This window comes from Phyllobates terribilis, unplaced genomic scaffold, assembly GCF_046119375.1.
Source record: "Phyllobates terribilis strain yellow unplaced genomic scaffold, ASM4611937v1 Scaffold_2__4_contigs__length_985480577, whole genome shotgun sequence".
Lineage (NCBI taxonomy): Eukaryota > Metazoa > Chordata > Amphibia > Anura > Dendrobatidae > Phyllobates > Phyllobates terribilis.
In genome coordinates this window covers 582,740,992-582,755,605 of record NW_027362762.1, presented here as the reverse complement: position 1 = coordinate 582,755,605, position 14,614 = coordinate 582,740,992, and the positions used below count along the sequence as shown (strand labels likewise).

The window sequence follows — 14,614 nt, the reverse complement described above, 5'->3', positions numbered from 1 at the left end:
AGCATGGGCATTGAAAGTGCGGAATTGCATTGGAGACCGGGGGGAAAGGTTTCCCAAGCGTTTACGCTGCAGAAATTCCGCAGCTTAAACGCTTTTAAAACGCATTGTGAGCACACAGCCACACTGTCTTTCAGTGTGTGTTTGCAAGTGCTGAGTTGCCAGGTCCCCTCCTGTCCCGTCACTTCCCTTCCCGTCCCTTCCCCTGGGGGGCTGAGTACCCAGGCTTGTACCCTGAACCTGTACTTGCGTTTTGTTCTTTTCTGAATTAGGACCTATCCCTAAACCTATTTGTGTCTGGATCTTTCCCCAAATCTCTTGTATCTGTAACCTGCAGTGTCTGAAACTGCACCTATCTCTGAAACCTGCAGTATCTGAACTAGTGCCTATCTGTAATCTGTTGTCGTTGTGCAACATTAGTTTTTAGTGAGTATACTTACTACTTCATTGTAATTACCCTGTGTGAATTTGGCTCTGCCTGTCCTGTTTTTACTTGTGCTTATGTTTGTCCTGTGTGAACCTGACCCTGTCTGTTCTAAGTAAACCTGCTCCTGTTTGTCCTGTGGGAACCTGCAGTTCCCTGTCTGTCTGCATCTGTGGTTCCCTGTCTGTCTGCATCTGTGGTTCCCTGTCTGTCTGCATCTGTGGTTCCCTGTCTGTCTGCATCTGTGGTTCCCTGTCTGTCTGCACCTGTGGTTCCCTGTCTGTCTGTACCTGTGGTTCCCTGTCTGTCTGTACCTGTGGTTCCCTGTCTGTCTGTACGTACCTGTGGTTCCCTGTCTGTCTGTACGTACCTGTGGTTCCCTGTCTGTCTGTACGTACCTGTGGTTCCCTGTCTGTCTGTACGTACCTGTGGTTCCCTGTCTGTCTGTACGTACCTGTGGTTCCCTGTCTGTCTGTACGTACCTGTGGTTCCCTGTCTGTCTGTACGTACCTGTGGTTCCCTGTCTGTCTGTACGTACCTGTGGTTCCCTGTCTGTCTGTACGTACCTGTGGTTCCCTGTCTGTCTGTACGTACCTGTGGTTCCCTGTCTGTCTGTACGTACCTGTGGTTCCCTGTCTGTCTGTACGTACCTGTGGTTCCCTGTCTGTCTGTACGTACCTGTGGTTCCCTGTCTGTCTGTACGTACCTGTGGTTCCCTGTCTGTCTGTGACTCGCCCCCTGGGCCGTGGGGCACGCGGATCCGGGCGATAGGGGAACGATGGGGGTAGTAGTAGTGGCGGCCCGGTCCCGCGGCTCAGGGTGGTCAGGCCAATGGTAGTCTGCTACGTGCTTTAGATAATGTCCGACTACGCCACCCGTGGATTGCGGTTATTAGGAACCGCCGCTGCAAGGCAGTCCGCTGGGGCTGATGATGGGTGCAGCTGAGGTGATGTGATTCCCCACGGGAAGAGTGCAGCCCCAGGGCAGTGTAGTGGATGTTGGGAGTGATGGTAGTGAGAGTCCCAGTACCGGTAGTGCCGGAGGAGCGAAAAAGCACACAGACAACGTACTGCAGTCCAGCGTCTTTACTCACGGTTAATATCCAAGTCACTTCAGCTGGCAATGACTGCCCGAGCCGTGCTGCGTCCACCAGGTGTGGGGCTCGGTCAACTCCCAGGCAGTTCAGGAGCATGGCACAGGACCCCCTTTTATCCTTTCTCTGGCCTGCCTCACCAGTGACCCACTTTTGTCCAGCTGCCGCGGACCTGTGCGGTTAAACGTGGGCCCCGTCCTCCGCTGTCCTATATGGTGCCTTCCTAGCAGGTTTGATGAGGTGTCGCACCAATATATGATCACGACGACCGGTCTTTGGCTGAGGGTTGTTTCTCCTCCACCAACTTGGGATCCGGTACCCTTAATCTGCCTGACCCTGCACCCTGGATTCTCGTGGGTTCTTAGGGTCCCTTCCACCTTCTTGTTCCTGAGCCCTTCTGTTTCTCTGTCTCTCCTTCTTTGCAGTTCCTTTCTGCTTCTGTTCCTTTCTCTTGGAGCTGAGATGAGCTAGAATCTCAGCTCCCCTTCACCTCCTCCTCGGCCTCTTCTCTAGGCCCACTTCTCCTTCTCCTCTCAGGCCCCGGCCTCTTCCCTAGGCCTGCCTCTGGAGCAGCACTCAGCCTGAGCTGCTGCTCCCTGTCTTCTCCTCTCCACAGAACGAACTGAACACTGTTCTAAGATGGTGCCCACCTTTTATACCTCCCTCTAGCCATGAGCCCAGGTGACCAGCAACCAATGAGCTCCTATCTACGCTCAGGAACCGCCCCCTATCTGCCCCTACAGCACTGGGTGTTCCACCCCTCCCTCCCCACTCCAGCAGGGACATGGTCGGTCGTGCCTGCACTTCTGTCTAGTGGGAGCACCGTTGAGCTGTCCCTGGGAAATGGGGTGTGTGTGCTGCGTGCAGCTAACTGAGCCCTGGTCCATACTCCATCCTTACCTGGGAGTGGAATATCACACCTCTGGTCTGAGGTGCAATACCCCTGTAGCGGCCGAACCCTCGGGGCGCTACATTCCCCCCTGGTGAAGCACAGCACGTCCTCGGGCTGGAAAAGAGCAAAAACAGTTGATTACAGGACATGCAAAACTTTTTTAAAACTTTTCACATTTAGAAACAGACAATACGGTTCAGTTCCCTTTATGGGACATACTTTTCTTTTCACTAGACATTATAGAAAACTTTTTCAATACTTCCGGAACTCTTTTGTATAAAACATTATAGAAAACTTTCACATTACTATTTAGCAGCATATAAAATCTAAAACATTTTTAATTAAAGCACATCCTTGTATTCTTGGTTCACGGTCGCGGTGCAACTTGCGACCAGGTGTTCATTCTTCTTAAAGGTGCAACACTCTAGCGAACTTGTCTTGAGGTAGACGTTGCAGTTCTTTTATAAAACCAGTAGGGGGCGCTTTAAGAAGCGCAACTATTTACATGGGATTGGCCGTTCCCAGTCCTCGGCCGGTGGGGATAGGGGAATGGCTGCTCACAGTCCTCAGCCTGTTAGGGGAAGAGGGATGGCTGCTCACAGTCCTCAGCCTGGTTACTTAGGGGATAGGGCATAACGTTCACACAGTCCTATATCAGTCCCAACGGGGACCACACTCAATTTGAAACAGTCCCACACAGTTCTTTTGCACCCTTACGGGAAACTATTTACAATGCCACTTTACCGTTCACTGGTAACGGTGCCTTTGTGACGCTCCTTCTTCCTCCTCATACGGATCTTCAGGCCCGTCCGGGCCCTCCTGGTACTCAGCGTCCGAGTAGTGCTGTTCCTCCTCCTCTACTACTCGGCGGACGTGTAGGGCGTACCACCCCTTCACGCCTTGGTGTCGGGTGTAAGACACCACATCGCCTGGGAATAGATCCCGCCCACGATGGCCTTCCGGTAGGTGACTCTCCACATCTCTCCTGGTCACAAACACGTCACTGATGGTCTCGGGGTCTCGGATGAAGCCCCAGCCGCGCTCCATCTGGAACTTCACCACAGTCCCGGTGACTCGGGGTCTGCGGGCAGTTCGGGGATCTCGCCGCGCCTTCATTTTCTGCTCCGCGCTCTGAACCTGCAGCTTTTCTTGCTTCACCCGCCGCTCGCGCTGCTCCTTTTCAAACATCTCTAGCTGTTGGCGGCAGGCCTCTCGCCGCTCTGCTGCGCTCGCTCGCATTTCCTTCGTGAACCCCATCAGGTCCTCCCCTGTGGGATCCCATTCAAATTGGGCGTCTTCTAATGGCAGCTGGGGAATTTCTTGAGGCGCTGGAGCAGGTATGAGGGGCTCAGAGGGTACTTCGATCTCCGCGGACGGGCTCTTCCGGAAGCGGGGGTTGACAAACTCGGGGGGCCAGATGAAAGGCAGCCCCTCCGGAGTGGTGTGCTGGGCAAAGAGATCCGCGCCCAGTGGTGGTACTGCAGCAGCAGGGGGCGCAGGTGGGTTGGCGGCGCCCGGGGGCACGGGGCCTTGCGACCAGGCCCGTGCGGGTCGTTTTCTGGTTGCTCCCAAGGGTGGCACAGCTGGTGCAGGAGGTTCCGTCAGGGCAGCGACGCCCGGGAGTGCAGGGCCTTGCGGCCGGGCCTGCGGTGGCGGTCGGCTGAGCACGCCCGGGGTCAGAGGGCACGGCGTGGGGCGGGGCTCGCTGGCAGCGTCGACGGCCTGGGGGCTGGTTGATGGCGGTGAGGGCACGGTGTCAACAGCGGGTCCCGGTGCGTGGGGCTCCACGACGGGGTGCAGGGGCAGGTCGGCGGCCCTAGGATTCGGTGCAGGGGCGTCTCCGTTACCTGCCTCTGCTGTCGCGGCCTCCTCGGCGGCGTCGTCCTCGGCCTCCGCTCTGCCCTCACTGGCTGGTGCGCTGCTTGTGGCTGGCGCCTTCGGCTGCAGGATCACAGCCTGCCGGGCCACTTCCTCCTTCCATCCGGCGATCACTTCTTGCTGCGCCCGTACCATCCTCCGGTCCAGTTCTTCCAGCGCCGCCCGTGTGTATTCGGGATCCTCCTTGGGGAGATGGGCTAACAGCTCGGTGAGGCTGCATGGTGGTGTTGCTTGCAGCAGGCCCTTTACCAGGGTACCGGCACTGATTTCCCCCTCCATCTCCGGGTGCGGCCTGGCCAGACTGATCCAGACCGCGCACTGCCCCACAGTTTTCTTCTCTTTCTGCCCCCAGAGGGGGTGGTCCTGGGACATTCTGCTGACAATCACTTTCAGGGGCAGCCCCCCCCATGTTGATGGACATCTCCACTGCTGCATTCATGGCTGGTGGGGGCGGGCTGCTTCTTTGGCGCCATTCTGGGACCTGGCCCACGATGGGAGGTGGCTTCCTGCTGTCTTTTGGTGCGCCCATAATGGCGTCCGCTCCGCCAGGGCGGGAAAGACGGATGAAGATGGCGGGAAACGGTCCAAGATGGCGTCTGATGGCGGGAATCGGCTCCGGATGGCGGGAAACGACTCCGGGCGGCGGGAAACTTCTTTTTAAGGTACATGTGTAATTCTCTTCAGGCACGCAATACCCGTTTGTGGCGGGTTGGTCACGATCGTGCCGACTACGCCAAAGCTGACTCGCCCCCTGGGCCGTGGGGCACGCGGATCCGGGCGATAGGGGAACGATGGGGGTAGTAGTAGTGGCGGCCCGGTCCCGCGGCTCAGGGTGGTCAGGCCAATGGTAGTCTGCTACGTGCTTTAGATAATGTCCGACTACGCCACCCGTGGATTGCGGTTATTAGGAACCGCCGCTGCAAGGCAGTCCGCTGGGGCTGATGATGGGTGCAGCTGAGGTGATGTGACTCCCCACGGGAAGAGTGCAGCCCCAGGGCAGTGTAGTGGATGTTGGGAGTGATGGTAGTGAGAGTCCCAGTACCGGTAGTGCCGGAGGAGCGAAAAAGCACACAGACAACGTACTGCAGTCCAGCGTCTTTACTCACGGTTAATATCCAAGTCACTTCAGCTGGCAATGACTGCCCGAGCCATGCTGCGTCCACCAGGTGTGGGGCTCGGTCAACTCCCAGGCAGTTCAGGAGCATGGCACAGGACCCCCTTTTATCCTTTCTCTGGCCTGCCTCACCAGTGACCCACTTTTGTCCAGCTGCCGCGGACCTGTGCGGTTAAACGTGGGCCCCGTCCTCCGCTGTCCTATATGGTGCCTTCCTAGCAGGTTTGATGAGGTGTCGCACCAATATATGATCACAACGACCGGTCTTTGGCTGAGGGTTGTTTCTCCTCCACCAACTTGGGATCCGGTACCCTTAATCTGCCTGACCCTGCACCCTGGATTCTCGTGGGTTCTTAGGGTCCCTTCCACCTTCTTGTTCCTGAGCCCTTCTGTTTCTCTGTCTCTCCTTCTTTGCAGTTCCTTTCTGCTTCTGTTCCTTTCTCTTGGAGCTGAGATGAGCTAGAATCTCAGCTCCCCTTCACCTCCTCCTCGGCCTCTTCTCTAGGCCCACTTCTCCTTCTCCTCTCAGGCCCCGGCCTCTTCCCTAGGCCTGCCTCTGGAGCAGCACTCAGCCTAAGCTGCTGCTCCCTGTCTTCTCCTCTCCACAGAACGAACTGAACACTGTTCTAAGATGGTGCCCACCTTTTATACCTCCCTCTAGCCATGAGCCCAGGTGACCAGCAACCAATGAGCTCCTATCTACGCTCAGGAACCGCCCCCTATCTGCCCCTACAGCACTGGGTGTTCCACCCCTCCCTCCCCACTCCAGCAGGGACATGGTCGGTCGTGCCTGCACTTCTGTCTAGTGGGAGCACCGTTGAGCTGTCCCTGGGAAATGGGGTGTGTGTGCTGCATGCAGCTAACTGAGCCCTGGTCCATACTCCATCCTTACCTGGGAGTGGAATATCACACCTCTGGTCTGAGGTGCAATACCCCTGTAGCGGCCGAACCCTCGGGGCGCTACATCTGTACGTACCTGCGGTTCCCTGTCTGTCTGTACGTACCTGTGGTTACCTGTCTGTCCGCACCTACGGTTCCCTATCAGAGACCCAGTTCTTCCTGAAGCTGTTCCTGTTCGTGCAGTCTGAACTGGGTCCTACCCATTCCTGTCTTCCAGCTATGTCTACCACTGCCTGCCTTCCAGTTTATCACCCCTGCCAATCTGTATACCTCCTTGAGGGTCAGCTGCTGGGCATGTTAGGTCAATCTTGGTGTAGCACATGGTCTCACCCCTCCTGGGCTCTCTACGGGTTGCGGCATAGTCAGCCGTGCATTTGAGGCTAGTCTTGGTGTAGTGCTTAGTCACGCCCCTACAGGCTTTCCCCGGTCCATTGCACAGTGGAACCACGATCCACGTTTTGCACTAAACAGTCCAAGCTTGAGCGTAAGGCTGTGTGCCCACGATGTGGATTTAATGCGTTTCCGCTGCGGTATTTCCGCCACGGAAACACATTAAAATCGCTTGTTAAGATGTCTGCCATGCTTCCCAATAATAATCTGCATGTGCTGTGCACATGCTGCAGAAATTTCCACTGCGTATTATCATTGTGAAAAAATCCGCAGCACAACCAATTATTGAGCGATTTTGCGGTGCCATGACTTGCATTGAACCGCATAACATCTGCATGTATACATGCGGATGTTATGCGGTTCAATGCATGGATGGTACCTGGGTCTGGAGAAGAGGAGTCTCTCCACCAACCCGGGTACCATGGTACCTGCAAGTTGAAAAAGAATTATAAAGTAAAAATATATATATACAGTGCCTACAAGTAGTATTCAACCCCCTGCAGATTTAGCTGGTTTGATAAGATGCAAATAAGTTAGAGCCTTCAAACTGCAAACGAGAGTAGGTTTTATGAACAGAAGCATAAATCTTACAAACCAAAAAGTTATGTTGCTCAGTTGAATTTTATTAAATTTTAAACATAAAAGTGTGGGTCAATTATTATACAACCCCTATGTTTAATATTTTGTGGAATAACCCTTGTTTGCAATTACAGCTAATAATCGTCTTTTATAAGACCTGATCAGGCCGGCACAGGTCTGTGGAGTTATCTTGGCCCACTCCTCCATGCAGATCTTCTCCAAGTTATCTAGGTTCTTTGGGTGTCTCATGTGGACTTTATTCTTGAGCTCCTTCCACAAGTTTTCAATTGGGTTAAGGTCAGGAGACTGACTAGGCCACTCCAACACCTTGACTTTTTCCCTATTGAACCAGGCCTTGGTTTTCTTGGCTGTGTGCTTTGGGTCGTTGTCTTGTTGGAAGATGAAATTACGACCCATCTTAAGATCCTTGATGGAGGAGCGGAGGTTCTTGGCCAAAATCTCCAGGTAGGCCGTGCTATCCATCTTCCCATGGATGCGGACCAGATGGCCAGGCCCCTTGGCTGAGAAACAGTCCCACAGCATGATGCTGCCACCACCATGCTTGACTGTAGGGATGGTATTCTTGGGGTCGTATGCAGTGCCATCCAGTCTCCAAACGTCACGTGTGTGGTTGGCACCAAAGATCTTGATCTTGGTCTCATCAGACCATAGAACCTTGAACCAGTCTGTCTCAGAGTCCTCCAAGTGATCATGAGCAAACTGTAGACGAGCCTTGACATGACGCTTTGAAAGTAAAGGTACCATACAGGCTCGTCTGGAACGGAGACCATTGCGGTGGAGTACGTTACTTATGGTATTGACTGAAACCAATGTCCCCACTGCCATGAGATCTTCCCGGAGCTCCTTCCTTGTTGTCCTTGGGTTAGCCTTGACTCTTCGGACAAGCCTGGCCTCGGCACGGGAGGACACTTTCAAAGGCTGTCCAGGCCGTGGAAGGCTAACAGTAGTTCCATAAGCCTTCCACTTACAGATGATGCTCCCAACAGTGGAGACAGGTAGGCCCAACTCCTTGGAAAGGGTTTTGTACCCCTTGCCAGCCTTGTGACCCTCCACGATCTTGTCTCTGATGGCCTTGGAATGCTCCTTTGTCTTTCCCATGTTGACCATGTCGGAGTGCTGTTCACAAGTTTGGGGAGGGTCTTAAATAGTCAGAAAAGGCTGGCAAAAGAGATCTTTAATCCACACATGTGAAGCTCATTATTCTTGGTGCCTGAACTACTTCTTAATACTTTAGGGGGACCAAACAGAATTCTTGTGGTTTGAGGGGTTGAATAATAAATGACACTCTGAATTAACTTTTTTTTTTTTTTTTTTTAAAAAAACGTTAAATTTGCTGCAGTGCATTTCCCACTTCCAGGCTGATCTACAGTACAAATGTCACAATGCCAAGTTAATTCTGCATGTGTCAACCAGCTAAATCTGCAGGGGGTTGAATGCTACTTGTAGGCACTGTATATATATATATATATATTCTTACTCCCCTTTCCGGCGGTCCCCGGTCTGCTCCTGGCGGCGTCCTCTCTCCTCGGCGGCCTGAGGTGTTATGCCAGGACCTACGGTGACCTAATTTAGTCAGTCAGCTGTCAGGTGATGGTCGCGTGACCATCAACTGACTAAATGACGTCACTGCACTAAATGAGGTCCTCTCAGAACATCGCGGGCCGCCGAGGAGAGAGGACACCGCCGGAGAGGTGATTATGAAGATTTTTTTTTATTTTTTACTTTATAATTCTTTTTTTTTTTTTTTTTTACTATAGGTGCATTATTTTAAGCTGAAATCTCGGTCACACAATATAAATCCATGCCAGTTGCATGAATTTATATTGTGTGACCCACTTGTCAAGCCCCTTTCCAAGTGATGCTCAAAATCGTTTGGAAAAATATATGTATAAACGCATAAAAAATGCTTCTCCCTAGCAGAAAAAACGCAGTAAAATTTGCATGCGTTTTTTCTGCCAGGGAGAGGAAAAAATGCTCAGGTAATTTCTGCTTAAAATCTGCATCGTGGGCACATACCCTAACAGAGAGCTAGAGAACCTTGTACTCATCAATCAGAAGATTATGCTTGGTGACGGTGGGCAACATTATTTAAGGATTTACGTATAGACATTTCTTCTTCTCTAAATTCTGTCTGTTAGCCGGGTAATTTTGCATAGTTTATTTCTTTTATTTGTAGCAGAGTGTTTAATTAATTGTCCTCTAATCACTGCCTTGTGGGCATTCCATAATATAAATGGATTAATTTCAGGGGAAGTATTTTCTTTAAAATTATTATTTATAGATATTGAAATATCCTTTTTAGTATTAGGGAGTTGGAGGATAAACAAATTATTTCTCCAGATTTTATCTGGATAGTGAGAGGATAGGGTGTTGAGTTGGATCATAATTGGGGCATAATTGGGCCATTTGTATGTGCATATACCAAAATGAGTATATATATGTCACTCATACAGTGGCATGTAAAAGTTTGGACACCTCTGGTCAAAATTACTGTTCTTGTAAGTTAAAGATGAAATGATCTCTTAAAGGCCTAAAGTTAAAGATGACGCATTTCCTTTGTATTTTAGGCAAAAAATAAATGTATTGTCATTTTTTACATTTTAAAATTTCCAAAAAGGAAAATGAGATGATGCAAGTGTTTGGGCATCCCTGCATGGATAGTACTTAGTATCACCCCCTTCTGCAAGTATCACAGCTTGTAAACACTTTTTTTAGCCAGCCAATAGTTTTTACTTCCTACACCAATTGTTGGGCAACTTATTAGCCTCCCTTATCTCCCGCTGCCTCTCTGGCATGGCACATGCTACAGGCAGTATTTTAAAAAAAATACTACTTTTTAAAAACCTTGCTTTAAGCTTAGTCTTATTTCCTGAAATCATTTTAAGGACCTTCCACCTACCTACCTCTAACTTTGTTATTGGTGCCAAAGTGCACCATGACCGCTTGGTCCTCACCAGTTTCTCCCAGTAGTCTGTCAACTCGATCTGCGATGTGCTGAATTTGAGTGCCAGGAAGACAACAAACCGTTCTTTGTGAAAGATCGCCCTGTTTGTTCCCCTAATAATGGGGTCCCCCAGTACCAGCACCTGTCTGGCCTGCCCTGCGCACCTATTTCCCCCTTGCTAGAGCAGACACTCCCCTCCCTTTCAGAGGATGTGTCTTGCTACATCAGTGCTAACCCTGTACTGACACCCCCCTCATCTGCCCAGTTTGCGATCTTGTTGAGGTGTGCCCGATCAGGACTAGCCTCCCTGACACTCTTCCCTCTACCCCCCCCTTCTAACTGTCACCCAGCTAGCTGCCTCACTGTCCTGCCACTCCATACTACCACCCTCCCCCACATCGACCCCAGTGAGCAGCAAACTCCTTTTGGTCTGTTTTTTTCTGCAGTAGAAGTAAATAATGGCTGACTTCAGCGGACAAATCCTATAACTCAAATGCCCACACCCTGGAGGCCAGAAGATTGTGCAGAATTTTCAAATTTCACAATGTTCACTCTTCATGCAATGAATTTAAGGGGTAATTTTGTATGTTGTATTGTGAAGTAGGAACCCACTTTGCCATGGCAACTGATACTTAAGATAGTTTTGTTTTTTTTTAAATTGTTTTACAGGGAATGAATCTTCCAGTCGAATTTCATTACCTACAAGAAATGCGTCTCAAAAACTGCCTGACAGCAAGGAGGTGAGGTGGCAAGAAGTATATCGTTTTTGCCAGAGATACTTTGATTTGGTACTTTGAGTTATCTTTACACCCCATACATCTTTCGTGCTCTTTTTTTATATGGAACATCCACTTTTTTTTTATCAAACCCAAGAGTGGGCCTGCAGCTATTTTACTCCCCTTTTTGTCCTCATGACAATTGTTAAATGTACATATTTCATATATTTCTTTATTCAGGACTTCTTACCAGATGTGATACTCCAAAGAAAATGTTACGATAATTCTTAGAAAATTTTTAAATAAAATAAAACAGAAATAAAACAAGTAATGTCAGCAAAATCTTCCATGAGAGTGAAGTAATGTACTCAGTAGAGAGTTGAGATTAGAAATTAATCATTTGATTATTTAACAACAATACTGTTGAATTCTACCTTCTCTGAGTTGCACTGTGCCAATCCAAATCACTATTTGTATCAATGTGTAATGGAGTTTTTCCTCTTTCAGAAAATCTTGGTCCCTAGGCCAAGTTTGTTCTAAAAAAAGCAAACAAACTGCGTTTTACTCACAGGCATTGAGTCAACATGGCTGCTATTGTTGTCTGCCATTGGCTGTGGCGCTGACATCACATCTACAGTGTGGCAGCCACTCTGCCAGCGTAGACAGCACACCCCACTCAGAGCCACTGAGCTCACTGCCTACCGCACTGATGTGGCATCGACCAATATTAGACACTGACAGCAGCGACAGAGACTCTGCATTGGGAACCAAGAGTTTCTGAAAGAGCACAAGCCCTTTAAACTCTCACACACATAAGTATCGTTATTAAAGATAGGATGTCAGGTTTGCATTGATACAGTGTGTATTACAAGGTTGAAAAGGTCACAGCATTGATTATGTTTTTTATGTATTTTCTTTACAGGAACTCCAACGAGAACTACTTGCAGCACATGCAAAACTTGAACAACAGAAAAAGCAAGAGCATCGTCTTTTGGAAGAAATCAGGAAATACAACCCTCAGTTTCGTCTGTAATTGCCACAGTACCATCATCTCAATGCCTCTAAAGTAGTAGGCTACTTACACTAAAATGGCTCAAACACTGGAAACGTTTTACATTCACCTGAACATTTGAGCAGCAATAAGTTTCTATTCAACTTGAAAATAAAAATATAGTATACTCCTTTAATGACCGCTAATATGCCTTTTCACAGAGGTGATTAATTACTCTTCAGCGCCGTCTTTTTATAACGTGAATAAATAAGTAAATAGCCCCCCTGTCAGCTGTAAATACTGTGCGTTTCAGCTGTATGCTAAAGCTATGTTCACACATGTTGTGTTTTGCTGCGTATTTTGCAGCAGATTTGTATGCAAATTTTCAGCTGTGTCTTCCAGCACCAGCAAAGTGTATGAGAAACCAGAATTCTCTGTTCACACCTGTTGCTTTTTGTTTCCTGCGTATTTTCTTCCCTTCTTGCGTTCTTGGAAAATAGAGCATGTCACTTCTTTCAGCGTTTTTTCACCCATAGGAAATAATGGGTGATGAAAAAAATGCGTCAAAAAACGCAGCTAAATTTTTTTCAACGTTTTTGATGGCAAAATAAGCGTTCTATTTTGTGATTTTTATCATCTTGTCTTGGTCCCTGAGATGGTAGTTTGCATAAGGAGTGTTTAAATAAATTAGTGATGTGTAAAGGGTAAGCATTAGCTGACCTACTTGTGAGATTGAACAATACCTGTGGCCCAGTGAGGTGTGACATTGAACAATGCCTGTGTAGCTGAATGCCAGACCCCATAGTGTGAAAGTAAATAGTGTCATGCAAACTCAATGCATTGCCAGTGTCTAAACTATTCCTGAACAATTCATCTCCCCTACTATGCCAAAACCATAATATTTTTTTCAGACAACTTTATGTACATGCCTAAATAGAGACAAAAATACAGTGAAAAAAACGCTGCAAAAACACAGGAAAACCTGCATTTTTGACGCAGCTATTTTCTTGCCACAGAAAAGTTGTCAGCAGATTTGCAGCAGATTTAGCTGTAGGAAAAAACACAACGTGTGTAAACATACCCTAAGTTAAATAAATAAAGTTTGTAAAAATATATATAAATAAAGTCGTGGAAAACTGTTTTGCCATTAAAAACCTCAACTTTTATGCATAAACAAAAATAAAAGCGTTGAAATAATTGGTATTGCTGCCTTCGCAATGACCCAAAACAATAACAATTTCACATTATACTTTAATCAACACCTTAAAAAATACACATGCTAATGTGGCTTTTTCAGCATACTGACACACAAAAATATTGAATGAAAAGCAATCAAAAATTCCTATGTAATAAAAAAGAAACAAGAAATGGTATAGCTGAAAACGTCAGTTCATCCAGCTGCAGAAAACAAGCCCTCGTATGGCTTTCTCGCAAGAAAAATAAAAAAGTTACAGCTCTCAGAATATAGACATGAAAAAGCTATTTTTTGTAAATTATTATTGTGAAAAAAGTACTAAACCAAAAAAACTTATATAATTCTGGTACTACAGTAATACTGATCTGAAGAATAAACTCATGGTATTCAAAAAAGAAAAAGGCAAATCTTGAACTATGAAAAGAATATAAGCTATTCATAAATAGCGGTTAAAAAAGTTTATGTAACCCATAAGCCTAATAATAAAATGAAGAAAAAAAAATATAAATCTGGTGTCGCTAAAATTGTTCTGCCTTGATAAAGCTTTATCACTTATATAGAAGTAGCATATACCGTTTTACCAGGAAAATAGATCAAAAACAGAATTTAATCCCATTAAAGACTTAATAGTGAAGTAAGCAGGATTGGGATTCTTTAAAACTTAACATTTAATATCTTATTAAAAATATAAATGGACAAGACACATAAAAAGGCCAAATAGGACCTATATAGCAATATAGGTTTGGCTAGAGCAAATGTTTGCTACAGAAAAATGCCCTATAAATTTTGCTTAATTATTTCAACGCACAATATTGGTTAGTTGCAATGCAGGCAAGGATGGGGAACTCAGACATTCGTTCTACCAACTTTACTATGGGGTTAGCAGCATACACCATGCTATTCCTTATTTCCAGCAATAAGTCAGGACCACAATGTCCTTCTTCAAAGAATAACCACCTCCCGACAAATTTTGTCCCCTCTGGAACTCATCAGGGGGTATGGCTGCCAGGGTGGAGGACTCAGCTGTATCAAGCAGCTTACTTTTGGTTGTTTTCTATAATTCAGGATTTTCTTAGGGTGTTTTATTTAGGGAGAGCCAACGTGAAGCGGGGGCCAACCTCCGCTGCCCGGTAGGGTCTTCTAAATAGTTTGGGACAGCATAGGGACAGGTCGCAAATCTGCTCTTTTTCTACTGCTGGTGCCCTGGGCTATCTAAAAAATGTCCCTCTTACTTTTTTTTTTTTACTTTACCATTGTATATATCTGATGCCCAGTCCCACAGCTCTGTCTATGTGTTTTATGAAAACTCATTCTATTCTGTAGGCTGGGTAACATATAGGGTCACATATGCAGCACCAATGGGCGTATGTAGATACACAAAAATGTTTGTTTTTTGATGCCCTCTGGTTACCATGACTACCCCCCCCCCCTCACACCCACCTCATGTGATGGTGGATTTGCCAATATGGCGGTGCGATGA

At 47.7% G+C, this 14,614-nt stretch overlaps 1 protein-coding gene across 7 annotated transcripts in view; it reads left to right on the top strand.

The window, feature by feature from the left end:
• Nucleotides 1-13,835, top strand: part of BLTP3A (bridge-like lipid transfer protein family member 3A) — a 496,913-nt gene extending 483,078 nt beyond the window's left edge. For all 7 annotated transcript variants that reach the window (XM_073666443.1, XM_073666436.1, XM_073666439.1 and 4 more), the window contains 2 exons: nt 10,902-10,972; nt 11,871-13,835. In XM_073666443.1, coding sequence (XP_073522544.1) covers nt 10,902-10,972; nt 11,871-11,981 — 182 coding nt within the window. In that variant the 3' untranslated portion in view covers nt 11,982-13,835. The remainder of the gene's footprint in view (nt 1-10,901; nt 10,973-11,870) is intronic.
• Nucleotides 13,836-14,614: the final 779 nt, after the last annotated feature.